Genomic DNA, 27,407 nt, shown 5'->3' with positions numbered 1-27,407 from the left:
ACAAAAAACTCCAAACTTGAAATTTTCTTCATTGTTAACACTCCTGAAAGTATCCCATACATAGCTGGTTTGTAAGAACATAACCAGAGGCTGCAAACAGATGTCCTCTTCCAGACCCAACAGTGCCATCTGAAGATAGCATTATCCACAGCTGCTGGTCATTAATCACTACTCATTCCTGCCTTTTCGTGTGCAGCTGGCAGACTGACTGGTGTGCATGCTTAGGCAAAAGCCAGCCAGATTAACTCAAACCTCCTATTTAACCTGAGTTACCCTAGATGATCTTTTGCCTGAGCAACTCCTCTCTCAGAATTTTAGGGCAGTAACTGGTGAGCAGTCAAAGCAGTTGGGCACAGTAACATCTCCAGTTGGCACTAGTGGATCTGGAAGAGAAGACAGTCTGACTGCAACAAAACAGCAGTTTTGTATCTATTTATTTCATTTTTCCATTTTGATGTGGAGGGCTGAGGCATTCTCCCTACTTGGTCTGTCTGGTATCTCTCCTCTTTATTTCAATTCAGCAATCATTTGTGTGGACCAGGGTTAAAGATCTCTATGGAATCCTGCAGGACTGGAATAAACCTAATCAAATGTACTTCTAACTCTAATTACTGCTAATTCTAATCAAATGTACTCCTTCGTACTAAAATAAGAGTGCTTTCATTAAGGCTGCACGTTCTTTCAGTCTCTGCAGAAGTTAGTGCCCCAGTTTGTCCCTTAGAGCATTTTACTCAAAGTCACCACCACTACTGTTTATCTGGTAGTTGAGTTGTTCATAAAAGTGCTCCCTAGCATCAGGTGTCCAAAATGAGCCAGATTAACCAAGACTTACTTCTTCCATATTTAAGACGACCCAATTCTTTTTGACTAGAAAGCATTAAGGGAGCATGCAGGAATCTCACCAGCAGACATGAGGGACTGGGAGAAGTAGCTAGCCTCAGATTGGAGGTAGTACCCCATTCAGTTGGCATAACTATGGCTTGAAAAAAGCCTAAACCTCATTCTTTGGAGCTTTTCACAAATTCAGGAATTTACAACCATATGTTGCTTTTTGCTTCATGTTCCTTAGTTTGAAACAGTCTGAAATCATCAACCACAGAACTGAGGTAAATTTTCTGTAAGTTTTCAAGCTTATGTGTGCTATGTTGGACATAAGCATTTCTATGTCAGCACATTAAGTGTTTCGCAAGTCGACTGCCTGCGCAGAAAGGTAGCAGGGTCTTCTATTACAGGCACAGCTAAGTCACCTTTACAGCCCTGTAGCAAGAGGACCTTAAAAGTAGATGTGAAAGATTAATCAAATTTGGTTTTAGAACTGCATTCTTAGAAGATCCTAAATGCCAGATACAAAGACAGATGATGAACCTTTAGATTGATTTGTGAACTTAAATTTTGTGTAGATAAAGTACATTATTCCCCATTTTAAGAGGATGTTCAGTACAAGAAAGAAGAACCTTACAAAAACAGTGGATTTTAAGAAACACCAAAAATGGAAAAATTATCCTTATAAAAACTGGCATGAGATTTGCACACTGTGTGACTAATGGTGCTGCATAAAGTATCAGCTCAATCTCACATAGCAGCATTGCAAAGCTTCTCTTTCTACCTCCAAAAGGCAAGTGGTAAATATACTTCAATGCTACAGAAAAAATAACAAATGTATTTAATAATCGTTTGTTGGTCACACAGCAGATGTGGTGTAGAACTGCACAACTGGTTTCTACCTAGAAGACCCAAAATTGTAGAGACAGTTATAAGCAAATTTGAAAGGCAAAGCTATTTAATCATTTCAAATTCAATTGCCATTCCAAGGAACAAAGAAGTTATTAGAGGGATTATCTGAAATAGGGAAATGCAAAATGTGGGCACAACAAGCACTCTGTAAAACAAAATACTGGCAACATTGGTATGAAATACCAACACATAAATTTTCTCTCACTGACAAGATACTGAATAATCTTTTAGATTCATATTTCAGGTATACATCAGAATTGATTACTTTTCTGCCTTAGTTTACTGTTGAAAAGTAATACGGACTCATATTTTCATGCTTTTGAAGAGAGCCTATGAACCATTATGACCAGGTCAGCACCATGGAGAAGGTTGATTCTTGCAATCCAAGGCTGCTTCACTCCTCGAAAACAGAGCTAGAGAGATGTTTGTGATTGACAAGGGAGAGAAAGGCAGCATCAACCTTTCATTTTACATTAAACTCTCTAGCACTCACCAACAATCTAGAGCAACAGTGGATGAAAGAAAAACTTTACAGAATCTTTGGGGGTTTTTTTGGTACAAAGAGTTTGCCTAAGTTAGGAGTTTTAATTCCTTCCTCCTAAACAGCATAATCAATTAGGTTGGGAGGATGAGAAAACACCTACTCGATTCCTGGTCTGGTTTACAAATGTCAGCCTTTGATTACAACATACACTGGCTGTAGGACAAACATAACTTTTCTGAAATAAGCAAGTTAAGGGATTCCCATTTTATTTCAAATTCTAATTAAAATGACAGATGTTTTCCTTTTAGACTTTGTACAGCTGCAACTCAGAATTAACTTTTGAAAGCAGAAAGTTTATTTTAAAAGAGGATTAGAAGGACAAGTCCTGGCCATCTTCAAGCTATGGAAAGTCAGAGTGATATAGTATAAGTATAGGTCTATCAATAAAAATGGGTAGTTATCTGTGGAAGGTACCTGTGGTCCTAACGGAACCATTCCTCTTGGAGGAGTCATTCTCTGCATTGGCCCACCCATGTTTGGATGCCCTGCAAATAAAATTATGCAACTTAAAAAACAGAAAGCTTAAAAAGTTGCAACAAGCTTTGAAAAACAGAAAGACAGACACAAGTTTGAGAAGACAGTACATTTGAATGGTGCAAATAATTATTTCATTCACCTTGCTGCCGTGTTGGGTCCATCCCGCTGGGCAATAATGGCTGACTTCCTGGGACACCTCCAAGTGCCTGCAGGCACAGAAATCATATGTTAAAAGCGTATAATGCTTTGAAATTTATGTTAAAGACATAATGTAGATATTTTGTTTTTAATTCCCAGGTGTTTTTCCTAAGTGTCTAACTAAAATAAAAGTCCTGAATGTCCTATGACCCTGACTAAGGATTTGCATGGACAAACTCTTGGACCTCTGTGGAATTATGTATAAATAATCTACAAAATATAATTGCCTAATTTGCTCCTCCCCTTCAATACTTCCTTCTCTTTAGCTTACCTATGATTTCACCTCCAAGCATTGCCTTTTTCTTGGGTACATGACAATTTATCCAAAGCTTACATTGCTACAGTTTTCTCTTTTAACCATTATTTTATCATTTCCTTTCAGAGGTCAGGATGCAGACACCAATACTCTCTGAGAGTGAGCCATAACTGAGCCAGCTGCATAGTATTCACAGGGTACAGTTAATTAGGGCTGTTACGTGGGCGATATTTTATCTTCCACTCTGCCTTACTCTTGAAGGGCATCAATGCCAAGATAAGCTTATTATTCATCTGCTGGAGATAACAACAGTCACAAACATGCTCCTAAATCTTGCCTTTAAGTATGAAGGCATATTGTGTTGTTATTTCACCTACAGATCAAATATATTGCTTATATGTCCCCACATTTTAATCTGCCCTTTGGGTTTACAGTAACTGAATTAGGTTTAAGGCTAATTCCTACAGTCTCTTATCTATAGTTTAGTCAACTAGAAAAATGTATTTATGAATGGAGCTTTGTAGCTGATCCACTGAGAGCTATTTAGCATTTCAAAACATAACCACATTTTCAGTAAAAATGTGTCCAGAAGGAGTAAATCTGTTATTATGAAACTAATCTACTCATGCAATATAGGTATTGTTTACAGAGGGAATGGGTAAGTTACTCTTGACCAGGAAATACTGTAGTAGACTTAGATACATACAAATGGGAACCTATCTGCAAATACTATACACTCTGTTTCCACAAGAGGTAGGAAATTTCAAAATTAAGACGCACGTTATTATCTCAAAAGTAATACAATCAAAAGGTACTGCACTTATTAATGCAATAAACAAAAAATCTGAGACGACATCATTTAAATATGAGTTTTACATGTACTGCTGTGGCTTGAAGTCTGGCCGAAAATTAAGAAACAGACATGAAGTGCACGGAGAAGTGTCAAATACTAGCAAAGCAGAAACTGGTCATTTCTGCCAGAGACAGCACATGACACACAAGGACACGGACACACTCACTGCTGTGAGCACATGTGACCGAAGACTTAACTCATGCAGTCATTACTCTGTGGATCATTACATGAAGGACTGTGACTCCTTTCTAACACACCATACCACTTTTCAGGAAGAACGAATGTACCTGCACAGCACAATGCATTGCCAACAGCAAACACCCTTGTAGGGCTTGATCTCACAGGACGTGATCGAGTACTGGAGGCAACTAGGAGCACTGCTGTGGCATTCAGTCAGTACTAATGTTCCTTGCTAGAAAGCCTAGATCTAGCTCAGATAACCCTTACACAGCACTAGACTGTGCTGTGTACACACGCCCTGTGTTACCCTTCCTTACCTACAAAACATGATCCCTATTGCAAAGCATTAAAGGATAGAGTGTACAGTGGGAATTTTAACTGTTTTTTACTGACTTCCATCTAATTAAAACTTCATCCATAAACCTGCACTACAATAGTGTATTACTTCCACTCACTGCCCATCTACACTGTAACTTAAATAATGGCACTGTTGTTAAAAGTATTAATTCATGAATGTAAAAGAATTGCAAAAGCTGTAATTCACTAAGATTATGTGATCATGTTACAGTTCTGAACTAAAAATATCACTATGTGCAGACAAAAATGCTTCTGAAACTAAAACTGCAGGCTGCATTGCTTTCACAGCATTCACCATATCCAGTTTCTACCTGCCAGTATTTACATTGTTCAGAAACATAGAAAGAAAAACAAAGGAATACGTGAAACCCAAACACTGGTGTATCTTTGGCTAAGATAGAACTGAAAGGTATAAAAACCAGGAAGATATTTTATACTGAGTTATGGTATGTCTATAGCAAATATTTAACCGAAATGCTAATGATGCTGCACTCTTTGTTGTCCCTTGATGATCACTTCAACAAGGCTAATAACATTTCCCTTTTAAGAAATTAGCTATGGTACAGGTAACCTAACCTGCTCCTAAACACCACATTTCAAAACTCTTGTGACCTTACATATCCAGCTCACTAAATTTTAAAATTCAACTTTCTGGCAATATTGTGCCCATGCTCAAGACAAGTTTATTGACATTGTGTTATATAGATACAAAAAATAGCCAGAACCGAGGCTGGAGCAGAGAAGTCTCCTCCTCAAGCTGTGACAAGAAGAAAGGCAGTCCTGGAAGCCTAAGTTGCACCAAAAAAAAACATTCCATATGTCCTATCAACCTTTCCCAATATTGTAAATAACCCAGTTTTTCTTTCAGAGTTCTACTGACATTTTTCTGTCTGCTTATCTGTTAACTTTTCATCTGTTGACAACCGATTTCTCCTCCTATATCTGCACTACAGAGAACTTAAAAATACAAATGCTATCTGCTTCCAGAACCATCTTTTCACAGATGGGCCAATAAAGGTCTCTGCTGACGAACAGCAGCTCATTACTCATTCTTCTTACACTGGCATGCATACCCTTTGATGGAGATGAGAGAAAACTGGGCATCTGATGCTTTTATAAAGTCCTCAGAGTGTCTATAAAAGTCATAGAACACTTTCTGATAATCTGTTTCTTATCAATAATCACTGTATTTACTGTGAAATAAATATACTTCATATATACAACAGATAATACGAGTGATGCATTTTATGGAGAATTAAGTAAAGAATTTCTCAGAGCTAACTGCTTGATGTGGTTAGGATAGAGAGTGTAACAGCTATGGGGACATTCTGCCTTCCTCTCAGAGCAGGCAGCATTGGCTGGTTGAGGTTAATGCAGCACCATGCAAGGCGACTATACCCTCCCTCTGTAGAGAGGCTTAATACACAATAAATCCGAGGTGTAAACACTAATTAAGCACAGGAAAGTGAGCTGGGAGTGGCACGGCCATACTTTATCAAAATAACTATTTAACGGTCAGACAAAATGGGGTGGAGAGGGACTGAGTGAGTTTTGTAGCCAATGAGCCATTGGTAGACAACAAGACAACATTCCCTGTTCCCAGCACTGCACCATCACCCTGGAACACAATGGTGCATCAGTGATAAATTCTTACCTGATTGGGTATTCTTAAAGGTGGCCTTGGACCTCCAGGATACCGAGGGGACATGAAAGGCTATGAAAAAAAAAAAAAAGAAATACTGGAAATACTGATAAGTAATACAACTTAGCTTGTAAATACTGCATTGTGTCATTCTCATACCTCAGGCATCCATCTTAAATACTTTCATAGAGCATTCAATATATTATTTCACAATGTTTAGCAGAACTAAATTTAGAGATTCTAAGCAGAATTTAGAGATTCTTAGTGACTGCATCTACGAAGATACATTATTTAAAACTTTGTTACAGTTACTATGAATGCAGGATTCAAGAAACAACTTAATGCATTAACTGTGAAGAATAATAAACCATTTAGATCATACAATCACACATCCATACTTTCTACTGGAGAAGGGAAAGACAGAAACCCTGGAATACAGAGAAAAATGTTTTGGGGAGAGTCAAGAGATAAGTAACAGCAAAACAATTTGCAAGTACTTCCCATTCACTTTTTCATAATAATACAGTAAAATGCAATACAAGATTTAACCTGTGAGGTCACAGATTTGAAGTTTACATCATAAATATTTGGAGCTTTGGTGGTTTAAATGAACCATATTAATTCAATGTTACTCCGCCCATCCCTGCATATGTAACTCCACACTCACTCAGTACATCTCCTGTCTCAAAGCCACACATACAGCCAAATCTGTCATACCATCCTGCACCCTGTGAGGCTTTAGTGGCTCTTGGCTACTACACTACTACTTTGTAGCCCACAAACAAGGTCAGTCCCTTATGACAAACAAATGGTGGTACTAGCAAATACATTTAACACCTCCAGTTATTCCATCCCAAAGTGTGACAGCAACCTAGAAATTTAAAAAGCCAGGAGAATTAGTGGCAAGTATGAGATCTGCAGAAAAAGGCACAAATATCTGACTAAACAGATGACGAAGAGGATCATTCTGGCAAGCAAGTGTACCTGTAACTCCAAAAGAAAATGAAGAGCTGAAAGTATCTGAAAGTATGCTTTGACTGTGAATACAGGGACGAAAAGGAGCAACTCCTTATATCATGAAAGAGCTCCTCACTTCTGTTCATGACACTGTTACTGGAGACAAGGGACAGATAAAGGAAAGGAGTCTGCTGGGACTTCCCAAGGGCAATCTCTGACGACAAATGAGTGGCTGCATGTTTAAACTTACTCTCTGGGGTCTCTTTGAAAAGAAACAAATATACCCGCCCAGGCATCACCTAGTCAGCTGTAGCTAAGGATCACTGGCAGGTCACTAGAAGCCTATAATCAATATCATTGTTTTAGAAATCAATGGCATACTTCAGCTCCATCAGCAGCACTGCATTACAAACTAGAAGGCCAGGGATCATCAATGTTAGCAATGCATGTATTAACAGTAGCAATAGAATTACGTTACCCATAGTAAGTAATGGAATTTTTCCTATGATCTTGCACAAAAAAATTTAATGGAACCTTTCACCTCTCAGAATCAGATGAAAGCTGAAATAATGTAACCTACACAAACATGTGTCCAAAATAGGTACTAGAAAGCAATTTAAAATGCAGAGGGCTTACAAACTGGAGAAGACTGTTCAATGACAATCATGAAAGGATGACTTTAAGGTATTTGAAATTATGTACTATGGAAGAGGGAGGCTTCTTCATGCCCCCTGTCTGATGGTGAGATTCTCTGATAAGAAAGAAAAAAAGTCGTGCAAGCGGTGAAGGCTGTAAACCTGCAGGCTCTTGTAAAGCAGTAAAAGTCTGAGGAAATTAGAATTTCAACAATTTTGATAAAGGTCAAATAAGTGGATCGTATGGAGTGCAGCACACTCTAGTGAATATCTTGGATTTGGCCTGCCTCATTCAGCAAACGAAACCTTAACTTTATTTACAGCTCATAAAAGGGAAATCACCAGTGTCTCGCAAGTCAACCACATCCTAACGTAGAATCACACTATTAATATTAGTATAGAATAGTGTGCTACTGGGAAAACATCTACTCCTTTCAAACAGGATGGAAACCTGCTTGTCCCTTCTTTTCCCAATGGGTTCATCTTTCTATGCAGTGTATAAAAATACTATTTTTTGTATAGAACTGAAATTCTGTTAAAAAAGCTAAAACAAATACGTTATTGCATTATGGGAAGAAAGAGGCTTACTCATATAACATCACAATTCCACTTTTCAAAATATAACTCGCATTGTTTCTAATGCCTGACAATTAGAGTCTGTATTTTTTGGTTTGCTATGGCTCTGAGATCAGTAGCTGTGTCAGATTTTTGAGAAGGTCTGGATCCAGGTAGGTGTCAAGTCTGTTTAATAAAAGCCTCACAGAGTAAGTCTAGGTTTCTTCTCTGAAATTACATATAAATCATGAATTACGATTTTTTGAGGCACTGTTTCCTAAGCTGGCATCAAAGCGGACTTTAATCTCAGAGCCAGAGGATCTATTCTTAATTGACTCGCTTGTTCATTGTATGGAATAACTACAGGAGCCTCTTTGATATTCCTCTTTGTCTTACAAGATGGTTTATATATTGTAAATATTTATATATCTATGCATTCCTCTATTTATATATCTATGCATTCATATTTGTGGAAGTTTTTAAACCTTCTCCCATTCTTTAAGCAACTGAACCCAAGTGGAACTGCAATGAATGACTTCATCTAGTAAATTTCAAATAGTTCTTATGATTCTTGAAGATCCATAGAACTGCACAGTTCTATAGGCAGGAAAATATATAAAAAACTGGGAAAAACAACTGATGTTTTGATGAATATAAGTATCAATAAAGGTCTGTATAGCATTGCAGAACATGGTGAGACAGTGATGTTTAAGGACAATTCTAAAAACTTTGCACCATTTTGGATCAGCATTTAGTACTTAAATTTACCAAAAAATTCTACCACCAGAACTTAAATATTCTAATTTTTGTCAGTTACTAAACTTCTCCCTCTCCATCATTAATGTCGTATTTGTCTGCAAAAAGTTCTACCAAGATGTATTAAGACACCAAGGAAACTCTGTCAAACATTTTAACGAAAAAAAATTAAATATGAACAGCTTCTCACTAAATTAGGATCAATTTTTTTCAAGTCTGACACACACACAGAGAGAAAACATTATTAAGCATCAGACATTCTGAAAGACAAGAACTCAAGAGTAGGCATCTTTTGTCACACGTGGTGCTTTGCTACATCCTTTGTAATTAAGAAAAACAAGCTGACATTTAGTCTCTGATCTAGTTTTACTTTATTGTTGAGAGCTGCTGAAAAGATCATAGCTTAGGGAGGAACCACTGTGGACTTAACATTTCTTACGGTTAGCACCTCTCTTTCCTTGACTTCTCAGAAACTTCTTCCTCTTAATGATATTGCTGCATGTACATCACAAAAAGTAACAGGTTCAAAATATGGGCACTAAATTAAAACCAGTGATCACAGATTTTGAATCAGTCCGTGTAGTGCTTGTCTTCTGAATACATAAATAAATTCTTTGCATGTTGAAGAACATTGGACATTTCTGCTTGCTACCTCAGTCTTGTGTCAATTCAAAATGCAGCCTCTTGGTAAGTCTAAAACCTTTAAAAGATCTTCACTCTAAATTCTTAGCAAGATAGTCTCCTTATTTGTCTCAGAGTTCAGCAGTGGGGACTGGAGAGGTGCCACACCAACGAATCAAACACTTCCTTGCTTAGCCCAGACAGCAGGGAGGGAGAGAGCAATACATAGAGTACAAGAGCACTTCTTCCACGTAAGGATTATAGACATGTGACTCTTCAAAAAATAGTAAGGGTAAAAATAGCAAGAAATAATTAAGCTGGAAAAATTTGTCAAAAGATAGGCATTGTGATTTAATAATGTGGCAATGACTTAAGCTATCAGGTGGGAAGAAGACAGAGGGGCAAAAGATCTCTCCTAGAGCCCTCTCTGTGCAAAAGGATGCAGGATACTCTTCAAATAATGTATCTGGCATTTCAGGGCCAGATTCTGCTGAAGATGTTGCAAAGCCTGTCTAAGGGAAATCGATCTCTTGAAGCTGATCTGACTGAGGAATAAAGGTATTGTCAGAATGGCTCCATCCCACAGTTATTTTGAGGTGCTGAAATGGCTCTCAAGGGTTTCCAGTCACTACTGCAGCCTTCAGGTCCCTCTAATACACAACAGGGAAATTATGTGGAGTACAAGGAAGAGTAAGCAATGCAATCGTCCACTACCCTAACCTACAATTAACTTTTCAAATGGAGTTCAGGAACTAGCACATACACTAATGTATTAAGAAAAGAAAAAAAAATTCACCAGCCACCCAAACCAAAACTAAATAATTAAAAGAAAAAAAAAAGAAAAAAGAAAAGAACATGAACAAAACAAAGTAACAGGCAAGAACGTTATATCTAAACCACAAATGAGACAGAGAGGTCACCAGTGTTTGAAAACATGTCAGGCAAGTTGCAGCAATAGCAGAAGCATCTGGTAAGTGTTTTCGGAGAACAGCTAACTAAACACATCTGTGAATACCAGTATATTTAAATTTATGCCTTTAGGTATAAAATTCAGTAATTTGATATCACAAATAGCATCCCGAAGGCTGCTGTCATGCAGCTGAGACCAAAGGAATATAAGCAGAAAGTTCTACTAAACCGGAATAAAATAAATATTTGAGAGATCTAGTTTTCTTTAAATTTACTTCCCTTCCAAAAGCTGGGAATATAATTTACTTGCTTCCTAATATGGTGGGTTGGTTTTTCTTGCATTGACTTTTTTTTTTTTAAAAAACCCTCATAACATTACATTTATCGAATGTATTTTGTCCCACATAAATTGCAAAATTTGCAATAATCCACAGTCAAATAACTAATCCTGAATATTGCTTACATTTCAATTCCTGTTGAGACTGAATCCCTAATGAGATTCAATTTACCATAAATATCTGTTTCTGTTCCAATATGTACATATAACATGATACCCTATGAACTTGTTATACTGGATAATACAACCTCACATAACAAACAGACACACACACCAGGAAAACAAACAAATGTAGTTCAGAAAGAATTACTGCAGTTATTGGGCATAAGTAATGGAAAGATTGCACACATCTGCTAACTGTAAAAATACCAAGAGCCAAAATGCCAGTGAACAAAGCTTGGGCTGAGAAGAATGAATTGGAATGAATATTGCTTGAACGGGAGAACCCTGTCTACATGGCATGAAAAAACCCCGCTTTCTCAGTCAGGGTAGCTTGAAACAACAACATTCACCTAGATTTATATTAACATCTTCCCAGCTAAGTCTACGGCAAGGTTTTTTAAGTTCAGGAAAACAGATGCTTCTCTGGTCAAAGCAGGATGGAAGCTATGTTCCAAAGCAACCTAACAATCTGTTTTACAAGAGTACATTTAAGGCTGCTGCAGAAGGCAGGGTGGTAGTTCGATCAGTCTAGGCCAGCTAAAACACACCCTCTGAGGCTGACCAGCTTGGAGCAGGGTGACTTGCTAAGTACACATGTGGAAGCCCCAGGAGCGGGATGCACTGGATGCACTGAGTACTCAAGTCATTGAAGATGTCCCCTGCCCAGCTCAGCCCTCCTGCTGTGCCCAAGATAAGTGCTCCTACAGGAGATCTCACAAAAGGGAAGGTGTTTTACGCATCTCGGGTGCTTCAGCATAGCGCCAGCCAAGCCTAACCGGCCACCAGCAGGCGTGCTCACCTGGACACCTCCGCCTGCCAGGGACCTCCCCTCTGCCCCAGCCTGGGGTAGCACCACCCTGCTAGGGGGGCAGCAATGGACAGTGGGGAGAGAGGATCCATCTTCAAAACCAGCTCTATCCAGGCCTGGAAGAGGATGCCCACGCCATGCTCTTACTGCATTATACATGGCTCAGGAAAGCAGACGAACGGGTTCTGCTTACACCCGACAGTGCTCTGCAGGGCTTCCGCAAAACACCTCTAAATTCATGGTTTTAGAAGCAAACAACAAGAAGTGATGACTGTTTTCAGTATCCTATTTTTTTAACCTGCATTATCAAATTTAGAACAATCTCCTTAGATTGCATGTCTCAACACCCTGAGAGGTGGGTGATACTCTTAACTGGAGAATATCTCTGAGGTGAATAACAAGAGCACACCACAAATTAAAAAATCCAAGGTGAAACACAGTTTTAGCACTCTATAGAAAAGGACTGAAATGGTATTAATTGGTTTGTGTAATTCACTCACCATGATCACCACAAACTCTAAACACTACTTATCACTAGAAGCTGAAAATGCACCACAGACTTTATTTGTACACACTACTACAAATTATTTTAAATTAATTGTGCTGCTACTTGAAGAGTAGGTATTGTAAGAGGGTCCAAGCTGCCATCATCGAGGTCATAAGCCAGTTGGGAATTTTCAAAATGACTAAATCTCTTCATTTATTCATTTAAAGCTCTAAACCATAAGAAGTGAAACAAACCAAAAATCTTGGTTCTCCTCTCCTCCATTAAAAAATGAATTTAATTGCCAAGTTACATATTCTGTCTCTGCAAATACTATTCCTATTCATCTTTTTTGGTTTTCAAACTCTATTCCTGGTTAAAAGGACTGGCATCACTTAACTAACTATAGTGCAAATGGTAAGAGATAAGACTGCGTTATATTTTTATTTAATTTTCTTATTACTGTAGGAGTAATGAAAAATGACAAGGAAGTAACATTTTAATACATCTCCTCAAGACTCCTGCATTTTATAAAATGGCTTAGAGGTGCTTTACAACTACCACTTCTGTTTGTGCTTCCATTCTCAATGAAATGGGGTTTTGTACTCTTGAAAATACCAGTGGCGAACCATAAAATAAGTGTGAATTAAATTTATACAAGTTAGTTTACAATTCATATACTTTCATTTATTTAGTTTCCTCTATGTTTTTGTGTGGACATTTCCATCAGCAACGACAGTTACCACAGTGTATAAGACACTCTTCATTAATACATTTTAATTCTAAAGCGGACGAAATTAAATTAGCTCTCAAAATGACACTCTTGTGCTGGCACAGCCTGCTATTAAGCATGAACATGTAACATACCCTCTGCAAAGCTTGGACAGGCTATCACTAATTCTTAAAAAAAAAAATTTCCTATTCAACTGCATTTTCCTGTTAATTATACAACCCATCTTTTCCTCCTTTGTCTCCCAAATGGCTACCACAGTGTTAGAGGTCTTTGTTTTATATTTCGCTGAAGTACTTCAAGGGGAAATGGGTTTAAGTTGAAGGAGAACAGATTTAGATTAGATTTTAGGAAGAAATTCTTCAGTATGAGGGTGGTAAGACTTTGGGATAAATTGCCCAGAGAAGTTGTGGATGCCCCCTCCCTGGAGGTGTTCAAGGCCAGGTTGGACGGAGCCTTGAGTAGCCTGGTCTAGTTGAGAGGCGTCCCTGCCCATGGGAGGTTGGATTAGATGATCTCTAAGGTCCCTTCCAGCCTATGCCATTCTATGATTCTATGATTGTATGAAATTTGGGTTAAACATCACACATCTTGTAATCTACCACTATATATAAAACCAGCTGTTTTCACCCACACTATTTCACATAAAACCATGTTAGATTCTCAGCACTGAGACAGGATTTTTCTCTAAGTTGGCTTTTCCTGATGACCAAACCTATATCTATGAGCAAGTTCTTCTCTGTATGTTAGACACAGACACTTGAAAAAAATAATTTCTGTATTTATGGTTTTCTAAGAGCAGCCTGACATGGTCCGGCAACCTATAAATAGCAACAGTAAGAGGTTTGATTTAATTTAGAGCACAGAGAAAAATTAGTATTTAAAAAAAAAAAAATTGAAAAGCATTCTACAGATCTCTGTCTTTCCACATCTCAATTTCCAAAGGTTACAACAACGCTAGCATTTCAAACAAAATTAAGGATTTATCCCTGGTCAAGAAATCCAGGACTCATTTCACCATCTGAAAGAAGACTGCAATACATTCCTTGCATGCTCGGCATAGAAAGATGAAGAAACAAAACCTCTTTACAATATAACAAAACTAAAAACTTTCTGTCCCTAGCTAAACATTTCTCTGTGATGCTATAAGCAGGATCTGCCCGCTCGGCTGGCTACTTCTTCAGAAATTTGAAAGAGTAAATAACACTCACTTTGATGATAGATGATCTTTAAGAATTGTACTGTTACTACATCTGTCTCACTTTGTGGGAAATATCATCTCATGCTCACGAAGACTTAGTAAGTGGGAGAGAAGTTCTGCACATGATATTTTACGGAAACTTTGAAAGAAATGTGATTTCAAAAGATCTATTAAATACATGCATTTTAAAACAGGTTAATAGTTTTGACTTTCATTTTTATTAAATGCAAATACAGAAAAGAGAGTATTTCAAATCTGACTTAAGCTAAAACCAAAAGGTCAAGAAGTATCAGCCTTTAAAAAAAAAAATAAACAAACAGCACTTTTACAATTCAGACATCCTACAGACAGCTTACTAATCTTGAGAAAGCATTTCCTTCAATTTAGTAAACCTTCTAGTCACTCCCGATTATGGCATACGACTGATTTTTTGGAACAGCTTAGACAACGACAAGCTGGAGTTCGTTACTCCTGCTGTTATATTTAATAAATACATTATTTTAAAGCTACAAGCTTTATCTTCATCTGAGGATTCTGGTTTCAAATGCAAGCACTTGTGGCTCATGTAAAAGGTAAAAGACTATGACAGGAACTGAATTAACCTCAGCAGAAAAAAGTATCATCTATACATGACTATCTGTCCCCTACTCTTTAGTACCAGTTCAGTAGCAACTGTAATGCCAATTTTGGTATGTGCTCAGTACCCTTAACATTCCTTAGGTTTCTCTCACAAACAGAGAACTTGAATTTTCAGGACAAGATTATAAAGTTCAGAACAGATCTTCTAGGTAAATGACTTGTGCCCAATTCCACCTCTTCCCCTTGCACTACTCCACAACTATCAGACGGTCTGTGGCTGGTTGAGATGTACATGTGGAAGGGGAGGTGGGGAAAGAGTGTGCTCAGAGCTTATTTAGCTACTCAAGCTGAGCAGTTTTAATTTGTTCTAACAGTTACGAGCAGTAAAACCATTTACCACAACTGCAGGATAGAATTATCAAAGCTGGCAGATGTCAGACACCTTTATCTTTTTAAAGTTAACTTTATTCCTGGTATTTAGAGAAAACGGACAAAAAGAGAGGAATAAACGCAAACTACTTATAGATCTTTCTAGAAGCTAATCTCTCACATAGTCTAAAAGTCAAAATAATTTTAAAAATTAAAATATTTTAAAATACAGCATGACACTGGCAAAGACAAAGATGCACAGATCTCAATTCTGCAAAGAATTAGAGTGGGTGCCAGTCTGCTATACTGGGGTGGATGCATTTACAAACAGCAGAGATTCCAAAAATACAATAAAATTCTTACTAATGTTAATTATGTAAACCTAGGGGGAAAAATTCCCCTTTAAAATCTATTTTCAAAGCTTTTCAAAGCCTATTAAAACTGCTAGCCTTACTCACAAGCTGTTTTTGTAGTTTTGTTGATGTTCCATTTGCTCACAGTAATGTTTTAATAATCCCCGATGCTTTTCAAGCTTCTGAGACTTCACTGTATCTGCTATGCTCAGGGCCCAATTCTTTAACTTTTCACTCCTTCACCTGCGATTATCTCATTTGCTCCACTGGAATTTAGGATGGGTGTGAACACATTAAACAAAAAACGTACAGGCAATCCTTCAAAAGTGGGGAAAACATGAGGATCAGCAGTGAATGCTAAGTGATGAAGCAGGATGCTATCACTATTAACGAAGTATGGCTGTTTGAAGATGGGAGATACAAAATGGTTATGTCCTGGAAAACCAGGAAATTGAGTGAGTGTTAGAGGCAGACAATAGTTGAAACGGTTCAAAGGGGTTTAAAAAGAAACAAAACATTTTTAAACCGATACAGATACACATTATAATGCTGCAAAGGCCAGTCTGACAGACGCCTGCATCTTCTAGCTTTAGTCACGTAATTTAGCAGCTGGAATTAGGAATCCTCTTTCCTTGTGCAAACAACGACCCCTCGGTGGACAATTCATAGAAGCAACTTAGCCACTCCAAAATGGCTTTAAAGGGACCTTGGAGGATTTCTCCCTCCTCATCTTCCTTACTGCTGGATGCTTGCTCAAACGAGCAATCTGGGAGGATGTTCCGTGAGCATGAAGAGGCTGAGGCAGAGGATCACATACCCAGCAGATCCCTGGCCAACGCAATGGTTTCCGGGAGACTAAAAGATGTGAGCTAGATTAAAGCGAGTGCAAGGACTCAGTGAAACAATAAACAGGTTGGTTTAACCCCAGCTGTCATGGAATCTGGGGAGATGTACAGGTGCCATCCTGTTTGGGAGACTCTGACCAATGACTTGTAAAAAGCTGCTGATATTCTATACTTCGCCTTGGAAAACAGCTCAATTATCGTTTTGCTTGCTAGTTTTCTTGGGGGTATACAGCAAAGATTTAACTGTTTTAATCAAATGTTGCATTTATCGAACCCATAATCAAGTTCTATTTTTTAAAATGTACCATACTATGACTTTACTATAAATATTGTAAATATAAGTATAAATGTAAATAGTATAAAGATATTTTACAGCTTTACACAGAAGCTTATAAATCTCTTTTCTTTTTATATATAAATAGTTCCCTATTTCTATTTCAAAACGTTAGAAGTGTGTGTTGTTATTGATTTTTAATTCACTAACTTTGCTTATTTTCACTACCTAAATGCTATTTAAACTCTTTTTTTTTTACACCAAATAGTAACACTAGGCAGGAAGAGAAATGGAAAAGTTCTTTCTGTTCATGTGTTTTACTGCAGTGATGCTCTTCTAAAGCATTAGGTCAACTCTACTGAGGTATAACAATGCTAAAAATACTACTTTAGAGTAATATGGATTAAGCTAAAACGAGAATGAACAACTGCCACTAGATGGCACGACAGCCTTACATTACCGTGGTGGGTTGGGTTCGGTTTGGTGGCGTTTTTTTTTCTCCTTTTATATAAGAGGAATATGTAACATTTGTATTTCAAACATGGTGTCGACACATTTTTTCCAGGCCATTCCAAGTATATTTCATGACCACGAATTGACGAATGAAGCAAACTACTTGAAAATTCCTTTAGAATATATATGAATTATAGAAATAAGGTTTATTGATACGCTCAACTGTAACAAATTTTAACAAATTTGTTGAAAAAAAGTGACGCATTTAAAAGAAAGACCACTTTACTTATATGTGAAAAGGCATAGTCAGTGGTAGAATTTAACTTTTAAAAAAATTACCAAATTAAACAAATAAACTGTCAATTACCAGACAACCTGTTTTCTCTAAATCTGTTGGCACTTGATGAGTTAACTATTCAGCAGTGTCTCTCAGTTGAGTTAAGTACAAACTCAATGCTGTTACCTGCCTGAGTGCCTTTAAAACACAGAGAGGTTCCTCATACAGATGCAGACATGGCAAACTTTTGGTCAACCATTTAACAAAAGACGTGAAAATAACTGGCATTTAATTAAACATGCACTTAAATGTTTCTCCTAATTGCAGGGCAAAAGTAAGCAACCAGATTCAGATACCCAGCAGTGCCAGTTGTCACTAAATTGGAGAAACACAATGAATTCCACTGGATTAGCACCTAGAACGTCTGAGCAACCTGATCTAGTTGAAGATGTCCCTTCTCATGGCAGGGGGGATGGACTAGATGACCTTTAACTGTCCCTTCCAACCCAAACCATGCTACGATTCTGTGATTCTAACTCTGCATTTAGGTGTGTTAAAACCAGAAAAGTAACTAAAAGGCAAATGAAATCCTTTGAAATCAATACTTATCACTCTGTTTAAAAATTCAAAATACTTCACTGAACACAAGCTCCAAAACTTTCCTCTGGCCTCTGTTTCTTTGATTATTAAAGCTAATATTGCCCACAAAGATCAAATAAATAGTTTGTGAAAATGCAAATATAACGTCTCTCAAATTTTTTAGTCAATTTACAGATCAGTGAAGAGGTGACTACCTTCACTACCTGAAGAGCAGAGGTTTGCATGTGAACACAACCCTCATGCTTCATATGGGTACACTGATGTGTGCCGTGGAACAGAAGTGTATCCAGGTTTCAAAATTTCCACAAAGGTATTTCCAAATGTTCATGTTGTTATTTTCTAAGTGCATACTGTACCATGCTGTGCAAGTATAAAACATGATTTTTCCCTGATCAAATTGTTCCCAAGAAGAAGGGAGTTAGCCTAGTACTGAACACTTTGAAGACCTCTCTCTGCCTGTATCTAAGAGGGCTTGCACAAGTCACGCTTCTGTACTGCACAGAACCAACCCTCGTGAAAAATGCTGGTTGCCCTCAGGTCATAAACTGGAGGTAAGATTGGATGTGAAAATCTCAAAGTCTTTAAATTCTATGATCTAATCCTCTTTGATCACAAGTGGATGAATAGCTCTGGAGTCCCCAACACAAGAAGGACATGGAGCTGCTGGAGCGGGGCCAGAGCAGGGCCACGAAGATGATCCGAGGGCTGGTGCACCTCTGCTATGAAGACAGGCTGAGAGAGTTGGGGCTGTTCAGCCTGGAGAAGAGAAGGCTCCGGGGTGATCTTATAGCAGCCTTCCAGTACTTAAAGGGGCCTACAGGAAAGCTGGAGAGGGACTTTTTACAAGGGCATGTAGTGATAGGACAAGGGTCAATGGCTTTAAACTGAAAGAGGGGAGATTTAGATTAGATATAAGGAAAAAATTTTTCACTCAGAGGGTGGTGAGGCACTGGAACAGGTTGCCCAGAGAAGTTGTAGATGCCCCATCCCTGGAAGTGTTGAAGGCCAGGTTAGATGAGGCTTTGGGCAACCTGGTGTAGTGGAGGGTTTCCCTGCCCGTGGCAGGGAGGCTGGAACTAGATGATTTTTGAGGTCCCTTCCAACCCTAACCATTCTAGGATTCTATGATCTATGAATTTAACTCACCATAATAAGTTTAGTAAAACCTTGTGTAAAGTTTTGCCTGCTGACATTATATGCATCCTCTAACATCTAGACCCGAAAGTAAACAACTATTATAATCTTATTCAGTCCTCCAGTTGCTCTACTATTTCAGTAGGACTAAAGGAGTCCATCACATAGGACTCCAAAAAGAGGGATGAAGACCAGGTCATGCTGATCTCTGTGGATTCCATACAAAGACACTAACAACAGAGTAACTCTGATGCTAAAAAATGGCACAGAACATGTCCTAAATGACTTTATTAACATAGTAGTTATGTGCCTTCCTCACACTTTAGCTCCATGTACAGGATGTAGTCTAGAGAGGAAAACTGGCAAACTAAGGATGTATTTCAAGACTCAGACTGGAGTTAGATGAGCATTTCAGAAAGGCATACAGCTAGCTCAACTTTATGCAATCCAATACGACTTCTATTGCCCAAGTAATTCATAATCTTTTAAAAGGATCATCACTTAATGACATTTTGTTTTGAAGGTGGAGAAACATGAAGAAAGAGAATTGAAATGACTTATCTTGGATTGCCCAGGAGAAACATGGGTAACTTAGAGATTAATTGCACATCATTTTTTAGCATCCAGGCTTGCACGCTGATTCACAACCATTATCTTTCTCTGAGGCTCCATATTTAAGAAGGCAACTTACCAGAAGCACTGACCCAGAAGACATCACCCTCATTGAACTGCACTTGACCTGTTATTTCAGCCTGAGACAAAATCAACTCTAAAACTTGTTTGGGTTCTCCTGTTTGGAGTTTGAGAGTCTTGTATGACAGAACTATTGTCTTTGCTCCTCCTCTAAGTCCCACACATTTGGTTTTGCTGCTAATGAACCAAGAGCAGAATGAGTTACTGTATTAGCCCAACTTATTTCCAGAGTATCACCTATTCTACGTGCCGAAAGAAGATGAGGACAAAAAATACGTAGCTATCAAATTTAGAGTTACATTAAAATATATACACACCAGCAGATGAAATTGAGACACATCCTAATTCCACATAAACCTGCTTTCTTGACATTTCAAATTTCATTTTTGACATTGTAAACAACTATTTTTTTAAAAAAACCCAGTAATTTAGTTGATGATAATAGTTGTGCACAACTCAACCACCTTCCTTTCCCTATATCATTGTAAGGCTGCACTTCGGATATCAGCACTGTAGTGATCATCATCTATCATCTGAATTGAAGTATAAAACCACAAGCACAAAGAGATACAAGAAAAATTCCACTGCTGGCCTGAGAACTCCATCTCTGTGGACCAGGCATAAAATGCCAGAGAATGCTAATTAACATCAGTGCTAGTGGCCAACACCTCAGTGAAAACTTCATTTTATGAAGAGCAGAGTTTACTAGATACTGAGAAACCATACTTCTGCCGTATTTATTTAGCTTCATGTGCTGTGCTAGTCTAGTGCATTATTTTCTTTTATAAAAAATACAACAATATTTATTTTTTTAATAAAAAAATAAAGGCCACAGAAATAATGCTAGTGATCAGCGGTGCCAGTAAAACTGGAACCCAGGTAATGTTTCTTGGTTTCCAGCACAGTCCCCACCTAGGTTGCCACCCCTCCCTTGACCTGTCTGGTAAGAAGCAACTGCAGCAGCAAGAGCATCCATTTTACTTATGTCCCAGTTAGTTGTTAGAGCCACATGCTGAAACAGAGTTGCAGTGCAAAACCACTGATGAGAAATGAAATTACCTTAAATCGTTTAGTGATTTTGAGTGGCTGTCAACAGCTTTAGCTTAGGCCAATCCAAACATTACATGAAAGCAACAAAAGGCATCCTTATCACTCCAGGATGACCTTCTAGATAAATTTTAGGTTGCAAAAAGTTGAAATGTTACGATGTCTTTGTAGTGCAAAGACTTAGTGAACTAAGTATAAATATAAGCACCATTCTCCCACTGTTTCTATAATTTTCTGACTCTTAAAACCCAAAATTGTCCACTTTCTTAATCTAGAATGAGGTGCAGATCTGAATTCCAAACTCTCAGTGGAAGAAAACCAGCAGTTCATAGAAAGGCTGAAGTCTGTCAGTATTCAGATCAAGATAGATGAACATGTATTCTGTGATCTGCTTTATTCTTAGGATCAGTTGGGATCAGAGGAATTGCAGAAGAATGTACAGAAACTGACTGTCTAGTTAAAGGTATACTAGAAAGAAAGCACCTATGAAGGAAGTAGGAAGCTCTGATCACAAGTTTCTCCTTCTTGCTTGTCATTTCACCTGTTTATGGCAGCAGATGACGTTCCTCAGTTTTCAAGGTTCACATACACAGCTACGTCAGCCAATATATTTTCTTGTCCTCAGATTAATTGACATTGGTTAAGATTTAGCTCCGTCTGAAGGTATTACAACCAGATATTAATTGCTTCTTGACAACACTCACTCCAACACCACAATACATCATCATGGATTGTCTGTACATACTGCTTTATACACACCTTACAGTTTCAGCAGACTGTTATGTAACTGACTGGATTTTGGCTCAGGTACCCTTGCTGGGACTGCTCCCAACCATGTCAACGTATCCACTATCGAACTTGCAGTCGGATTTGCTAACTAACATGTTATTTCTTTATATATGTTCTATAGCAGATGACTGCAGCAAAAATTAATAATCTCTTGAAAAATGTTTGTTCTGTTGACAAGGTGATTCAACCGAGGAAAGTAGATCTCTATCAACTAAAACTGCAAGCGACTAATCTTGAGTATTGCAAGTTACAGAGAGACACAATGGCACAGACCCAGCAGTTTCAAGGAGAGGTGAAGGGTGATGTCTGGAAGAGCCCCGAGCAGACTGCGCAGACCAGCTCTTGAAATCTGCCTCGCAGGCGACTCATTGACCGTGCTGTTGAGTTGATGATAGTTCTGATTAATGTCACAAATTGTGTTACACTGAAAATGGATTTTTCTGTTTATTTTCAGTCTCAGGCCTTGCAAAAAAAGCAGGCTGTTGGTGGGGCTTCAAGTAAGACTGAAGTCAGATACTGACAGACGAGGAAAGTTTACCCACACTTAACTTTCTGTCATCTTGTCTTTCTTACATCTTCAAAGATCTAGAGTGGCTAGAAGTCTTTTCACGCCTCTAAAAACAAGACTCCCACAACCTCCTCCTGCAAAACCTTTAAAATAGTTACTCTTTCCTCTATACTTCACATACTTATCCTATCTATGCCTCTTCTCCCTCTTAATTGTCCTCAAAGACAGAAAAAGAAAAAGACTTGAAATTTTAATTCGTTTGACATTATAACTGGAGTGGGTGGCTAAAATAAGAAAAAGTAAAATATTTATACAATATAAAAACTAAGATAAAATTTAAAATTAGGTAGATTTAAAAAAAATCTACCTAACCCGCTGTTCAAAACAGTAAAAGAAGAAATAAAGTAATTAATAAGCTCTGCCAACTCCTGAGAATTTTGTGGCTGGCAACAGTAAGGTATTTTCTACTTCATTTGCAAATATCTTTTCACTCATTTCTTAAATGAACACCTCAGTTTCTGAGTTGATGAAGGGAACAACATGCTTATGCCAGGTTCAGGGTTTCTTTTTGTAGGTATCAATACTGCAGAGAGCAGTTTTTTTCCTCTGTGACTGTGGGAAAAGGAAGACAATCCAAATAGCGTTGTCATTTACACACAGTGTAAACAAAGACTGCCATTTTTGCAAAATCACCATTTGAAAAAAAAAAATAAATAAAACTTTTCTTCTTTTTTCCCAAGCAAAATATGCTTCTTTTGTCTATGTATCTCACGGAAGAACGAAAAAGACACTGGTCTCTACCTGCATTTCGGCACTTGGTTTTTATGGAACATCCCATCGTGATGTTCTTTCCACATCACAGTCCCGGAAATCTGTGTTGTTTCTTTAACATCACGAAATAGAGCATGTGAAGTAGAAATCTCTGCTCCTCCTAAAGAGTCTTTTCAATGCTAGAAACGCTGCTACTTTTTGCTCCTGCTGCATAGCCACAGTTTGCCAGTGTAGAGAAAAACAATCGAGCTTTGGTGAAGAGGAGATGTAAGATGGCTCATAGGAGCAGCCTAATCTCAGATTACAACTGTCAGGTTGGCCTTGCACTAAAAGCTGCTATACTTTCCATCGCGGTATTCTGTACCGTTAATGTCCAAAGTGCTAACTGGGTATTTAGTTTCATTTATGACAAAACTCAATTGCAGCAAGACACAGTCTAAATCCTTGGCTTGTTTTTTTTAGGCATTACAGTTGAGATCTTCAATGTGCAAGGAGCTGCTCAGTGGGATATTCGTAATTGCCTAGGTCTAATTCCCACTGAAACTTAAACATCTTAAAAATCTGGCCTGTGGCTTAACCACAGAGCTAAACACGACCAAAAGCGTTCTTACTTTAAAGTTTCCATGCAATGTATGTATATCATCATACGAAATTCTTTAAAAATTATATTCAAGCATTTTCTGTATCCCCTCATAAACTGGCACCATTACTTATCCTTGAAATTTTGAAATTAGTTGAGCTGTTTCCATAAATGAAATACTCGTCAGTCAGAGAGATCCTTTCCTTTCCACCTATTCATTTTTGTTAAAAAATAAACTCTCAAGTATTGCACCATACAGTGAGACATAGTTTAGAACAGGACCTTTTCTACAGACTTGTAAACAGTATTATGGAGGATTTTCTATCCTAAAATTCCTGTAATCATAATTTTTCTGAATACCTGAAAAAACCCGGGTGGTACAGGACCTACTGGCATGCCATCTCCTGGGGGAATGTTTCCTAGCACTGGACTGGGAGCTGCTGCAGCACTCTGAAAAGAACAAAGGGAGAATAAACCTTTGTCATTGCATGGTAGGCATTAAACCCTCAAAAAAACCCAAACCAAAAAAACCCCCAAAACCTGACCAAAATTCAGAAAGCAATTCTCTGGATATGTCACAATGTCATTGTTTCATCTGAAGGTAAATTAAAACTGTATAGTGTTTAGTCTTCATTTATACAAGTATAACAACTTGTTAAAATAACAAAGGTATGTTGAGGGCAAGGATGCTAGAGACTTCATGATATACAAATATGTGTCAATTAGACCAGTCTTAACTGGATTTTAAAAAATATTCCATCTGTCTATATATATACAAATGTGAATGTAACTTGCACACTTTTTCTTTCTTCTATTATGTGTATTAACATCCTCATACATGCACAAGGATACACATATAGCATAAAGGAAGTAATTTATGCAATTTATCAGCATTTTCCAAACACTTTAAAGATAATTTCAGCAGACTATAATATTCTTTCACAACTACATCAAGCTTCAAAACAGGATTCTGTTACAAACAGTACAGAAAGGAATGCTCACAATTCTGCTGGTAATGCTTATGATTTTACCCAACCCCCAAAATAACCACCATGACAAATTAGAAGAATTCAGGTTACCTTTTTGGAAGGGAAAAGAAAAAGGGATTTCTAAGAAGTGACTCAGAGGATGAAATTAGTTACCTTTGCAAATCCTTCAGTTGGAATAAGCAAGTAAAGAATATTGCTTCTGGCAATTTACAAGCAGGAGATCATCACAAAAATGGAAGCCAAACTGTTATTGTTGTCATGTATTGGAACCTCAATTACTTTTAATTTCTAGCAGTCTTCCTTCCTGCAATACATTTCTGTGGGGCATAAGGCTGCATCACCTATAAAGGCTTACAATCTTCTGTGAAAGTACTCACGCACACACAACCACTTGCAGCTTACTAATGACCTACCAATATCTGCCCTGCAGAATATGAATGGCTTATGTTTATTAACTTATCACTACTGTACACTCACACTCGACATCCAAAAGATGCAGATCTGGAAATTCTATTTCCAGGTATTTGGCACACTACTTAGGAAATTAAGGAATAATGTTGGAAAGATCTGAAAACGGGCACAAAGAAGGGCTGACCTTTTAAAACTAAACAGAAAGGAAATATTCAGTTAATTACCACAGATTTTTCAATGGCTTAAGCTATGCTTTAGAATAAAATTTCTGACCAACTAGCAGTAGCGTATTTAGCATCTAGGCTGTATGTTCTTTACAAACAAACGTCTAGAACACGTCATTAAAATACAAAGACTGTAGAAAGTGTTGGTTTCAGAACGGTGTGCAAGACTTGGATTCCCTAGAAAACCCTGTGTCATGGGTTAGGCCGCTCCGGCAATTATACCCTACACAGTCCCTCTCTCACCCTCCCCCACCCCCAGGGGATGAGGGAGAGAATCAAAGAGGAAAAAGAAAAGAGACCCGAGGGTTGAGATAAGAACAATTTACTACTTCCGCTACCAATAAATATATATATGTACGGATATGCACAAGGATAAACATATGCAAACGAGTGATGTACAGTGTAATTGCTCACCAACCCTTGACTGACGCCCATCTCATCACGAACTAATGATCCCGAAACAGATAAATCCCGATACTGCAATCCCGGATGAACGGGAGGCCCCAAGACAGAGAGCAAGAGAGAGAGAAAACACTCTGAGAGTCCGAAAGTGAGAGTCCTGGAAGGGCAAAAGCCCTTCTTTCCGGCTGATCCTCACTCTTACACTGGGCATGACGCTGCATGATATGGAATACTAACTGGCCAGTTTGGCCCTCAATCTTATGTTCAAGTACAAATCATAAGGAGAGTCATGGACCCCTTGTCCCGGCCATGCTCCCCCCCTTATCCTGTTGTGCTCCTGCACACTGGCAAGAACACACAAGCTGAAAAGTCCTTGAGACCTCAGTGCCAACTATGCCAACTTTAAACATCAGTGCGCTGTCAACATTCTTCTCAGAGCAAGTCTCAGACTAAAACCAAAACACAGAGCTCTTCTGGCTGCTAAAAAGAAGAGCTAACTCTGTCCCAGCTAAAACCAGGACACCCTGTAATAAAGGGCCTTATTTATGCAAGTATCAGGTCTGCAGGATTTGTGTTAAAATACTATATAACTGCAATTGACATTAAAAGCCAGTCAGGCGAGTTGGACGTAGCAAACACTTTAGAATCATAATACCTTCTCATGACAGGCTACCACAAACCAATCAAACCAGCCTATAAAGTTGCAGAAAATAAAGACGGTTCTCTGCTAGCCACTGTCATTCTTTGGGCACTGCCTGAAGGTCCCGACACTGGACCATGATGCTGCTTAGCAGCATGCAAAATCACACAACTCCTTGGCAGGTCTCAGGTACTTCTCTCAGGTCTGTCACAGTCTCTTGGCCTCCCAGACAGAGGGGGAAATAAGCAAGTGGTGTGAATACACAGAAATAACTCCTGAAGAATAAAACAATTTTCTTATCCTTCCTTTCTTTTACACGGCTTCTTTGAATGTCCACTAATTACTTTCAGATTATGTACATTTCCAAAGGAAACCAGAAAACAAAGCTTTTAGCTTTTTTTTAAGAAAAAAAATGACCTGTTAAAACTAAGCATCAGGTAACAATGTCAAGTAAAATCATGAATAGGTGCAGATGCAGTTTGAGTGAAATATGTTGGATCTTACCTCCATATACACAGGTTTTCTAGATGAAGAATGACAACAATAGCATCACTGATGGAAAAAATCAATGATGTTAAAAGCCCGAGCATCTTAAAATGTCCTAAATAGCCTGCACTGCAGTCTCTGACTAAGAAGGAGTAGCCCATTAAAGGGGCACTAATAATGATGAACCTTATTACAATATCATTCCTCCTTGCATACCAATTCCTGATTGTCCCTATGCTACCTTACCTGTGCACATCCTTACTGGCCATGTAATATGCACTGGAATATATCCAGTGGAGCTGATACTACAGAACAAAGCATTTGAACAGACTATAATAAATTACTGAGCAAACACACCTCAACACTATGAAGTCAGATAGGCAAAATGCTGTTAAATTGCGAGATCTCAGAAAAAGAGCTAAGCACCACCTCCTCTGATACATGACCAGTTTTCAGAAGCCTCCCATCCCAGGTTCCCTCATTCCTGCTCACATTAATTAAACTAAGCTATACCAGGCATTAATGCATGTCAGAATGCCTTAATGCACTCAGTGGGTCTTAGATGTCCTCCTCCACTGTGGCCTCTG

General features: G+C 38.2%; 1 protein-coding gene across 21 annotated transcripts in view; it reads right to left on the bottom strand.

The window, feature by feature from the left end:
- SSBP2 (single stranded DNA binding protein 2) overlaps positions 1 to 27,407 on the bottom strand; it is a 183,046-nt gene that overhangs the window by 27,219 nt on the left and 128,420 nt on the right. For 11 of the 21 annotated variants that reach the window (XM_086629368.1, XM_086629380.1, XM_086629372.1 and 8 more), the window contains 4 exons: positions 24,029 to 24,118; positions 6,254 to 6,313; positions 2,895 to 2,961; positions 2,693 to 2,763 (listed from right to left, as the gene is read on the bottom strand). In XM_086629368.1, the coding sequence (XP_086485494.1) occupies positions 2,693 to 2,763; positions 2,895 to 2,961; positions 6,254 to 6,313; positions 24,029 to 24,118 (288 nt within the window). The remainder of the gene's footprint in view (positions 1 to 2,692; positions 2,764 to 2,894; positions 2,962 to 6,253; positions 6,314 to 24,028; positions 24,119 to 27,407) is intronic. The other 10 variants (XM_086629374.1, XM_086629375.1, XM_086629389.1 and 7 more) reach the window with 5 other exon arrangements.

Source organism: Tauraco erythrolophus, chromosome Z, assembly GCF_009769465.1.
Source record: "Tauraco erythrolophus isolate bTauEry1 chromosome Z, bTauEry1.pri, whole genome shotgun sequence".
In the NCBI taxonomy this organism is placed as follows: domain Eukaryota; kingdom Metazoa; phylum Chordata; class Aves; order Musophagiformes; family Musophagidae; genus Tauraco; species Tauraco erythrolophus.
The sequence above is the reverse complement of the archived record's forward strand: the minus strand, read 5'-3'. Positions and strand labels throughout refer to the sequence as shown.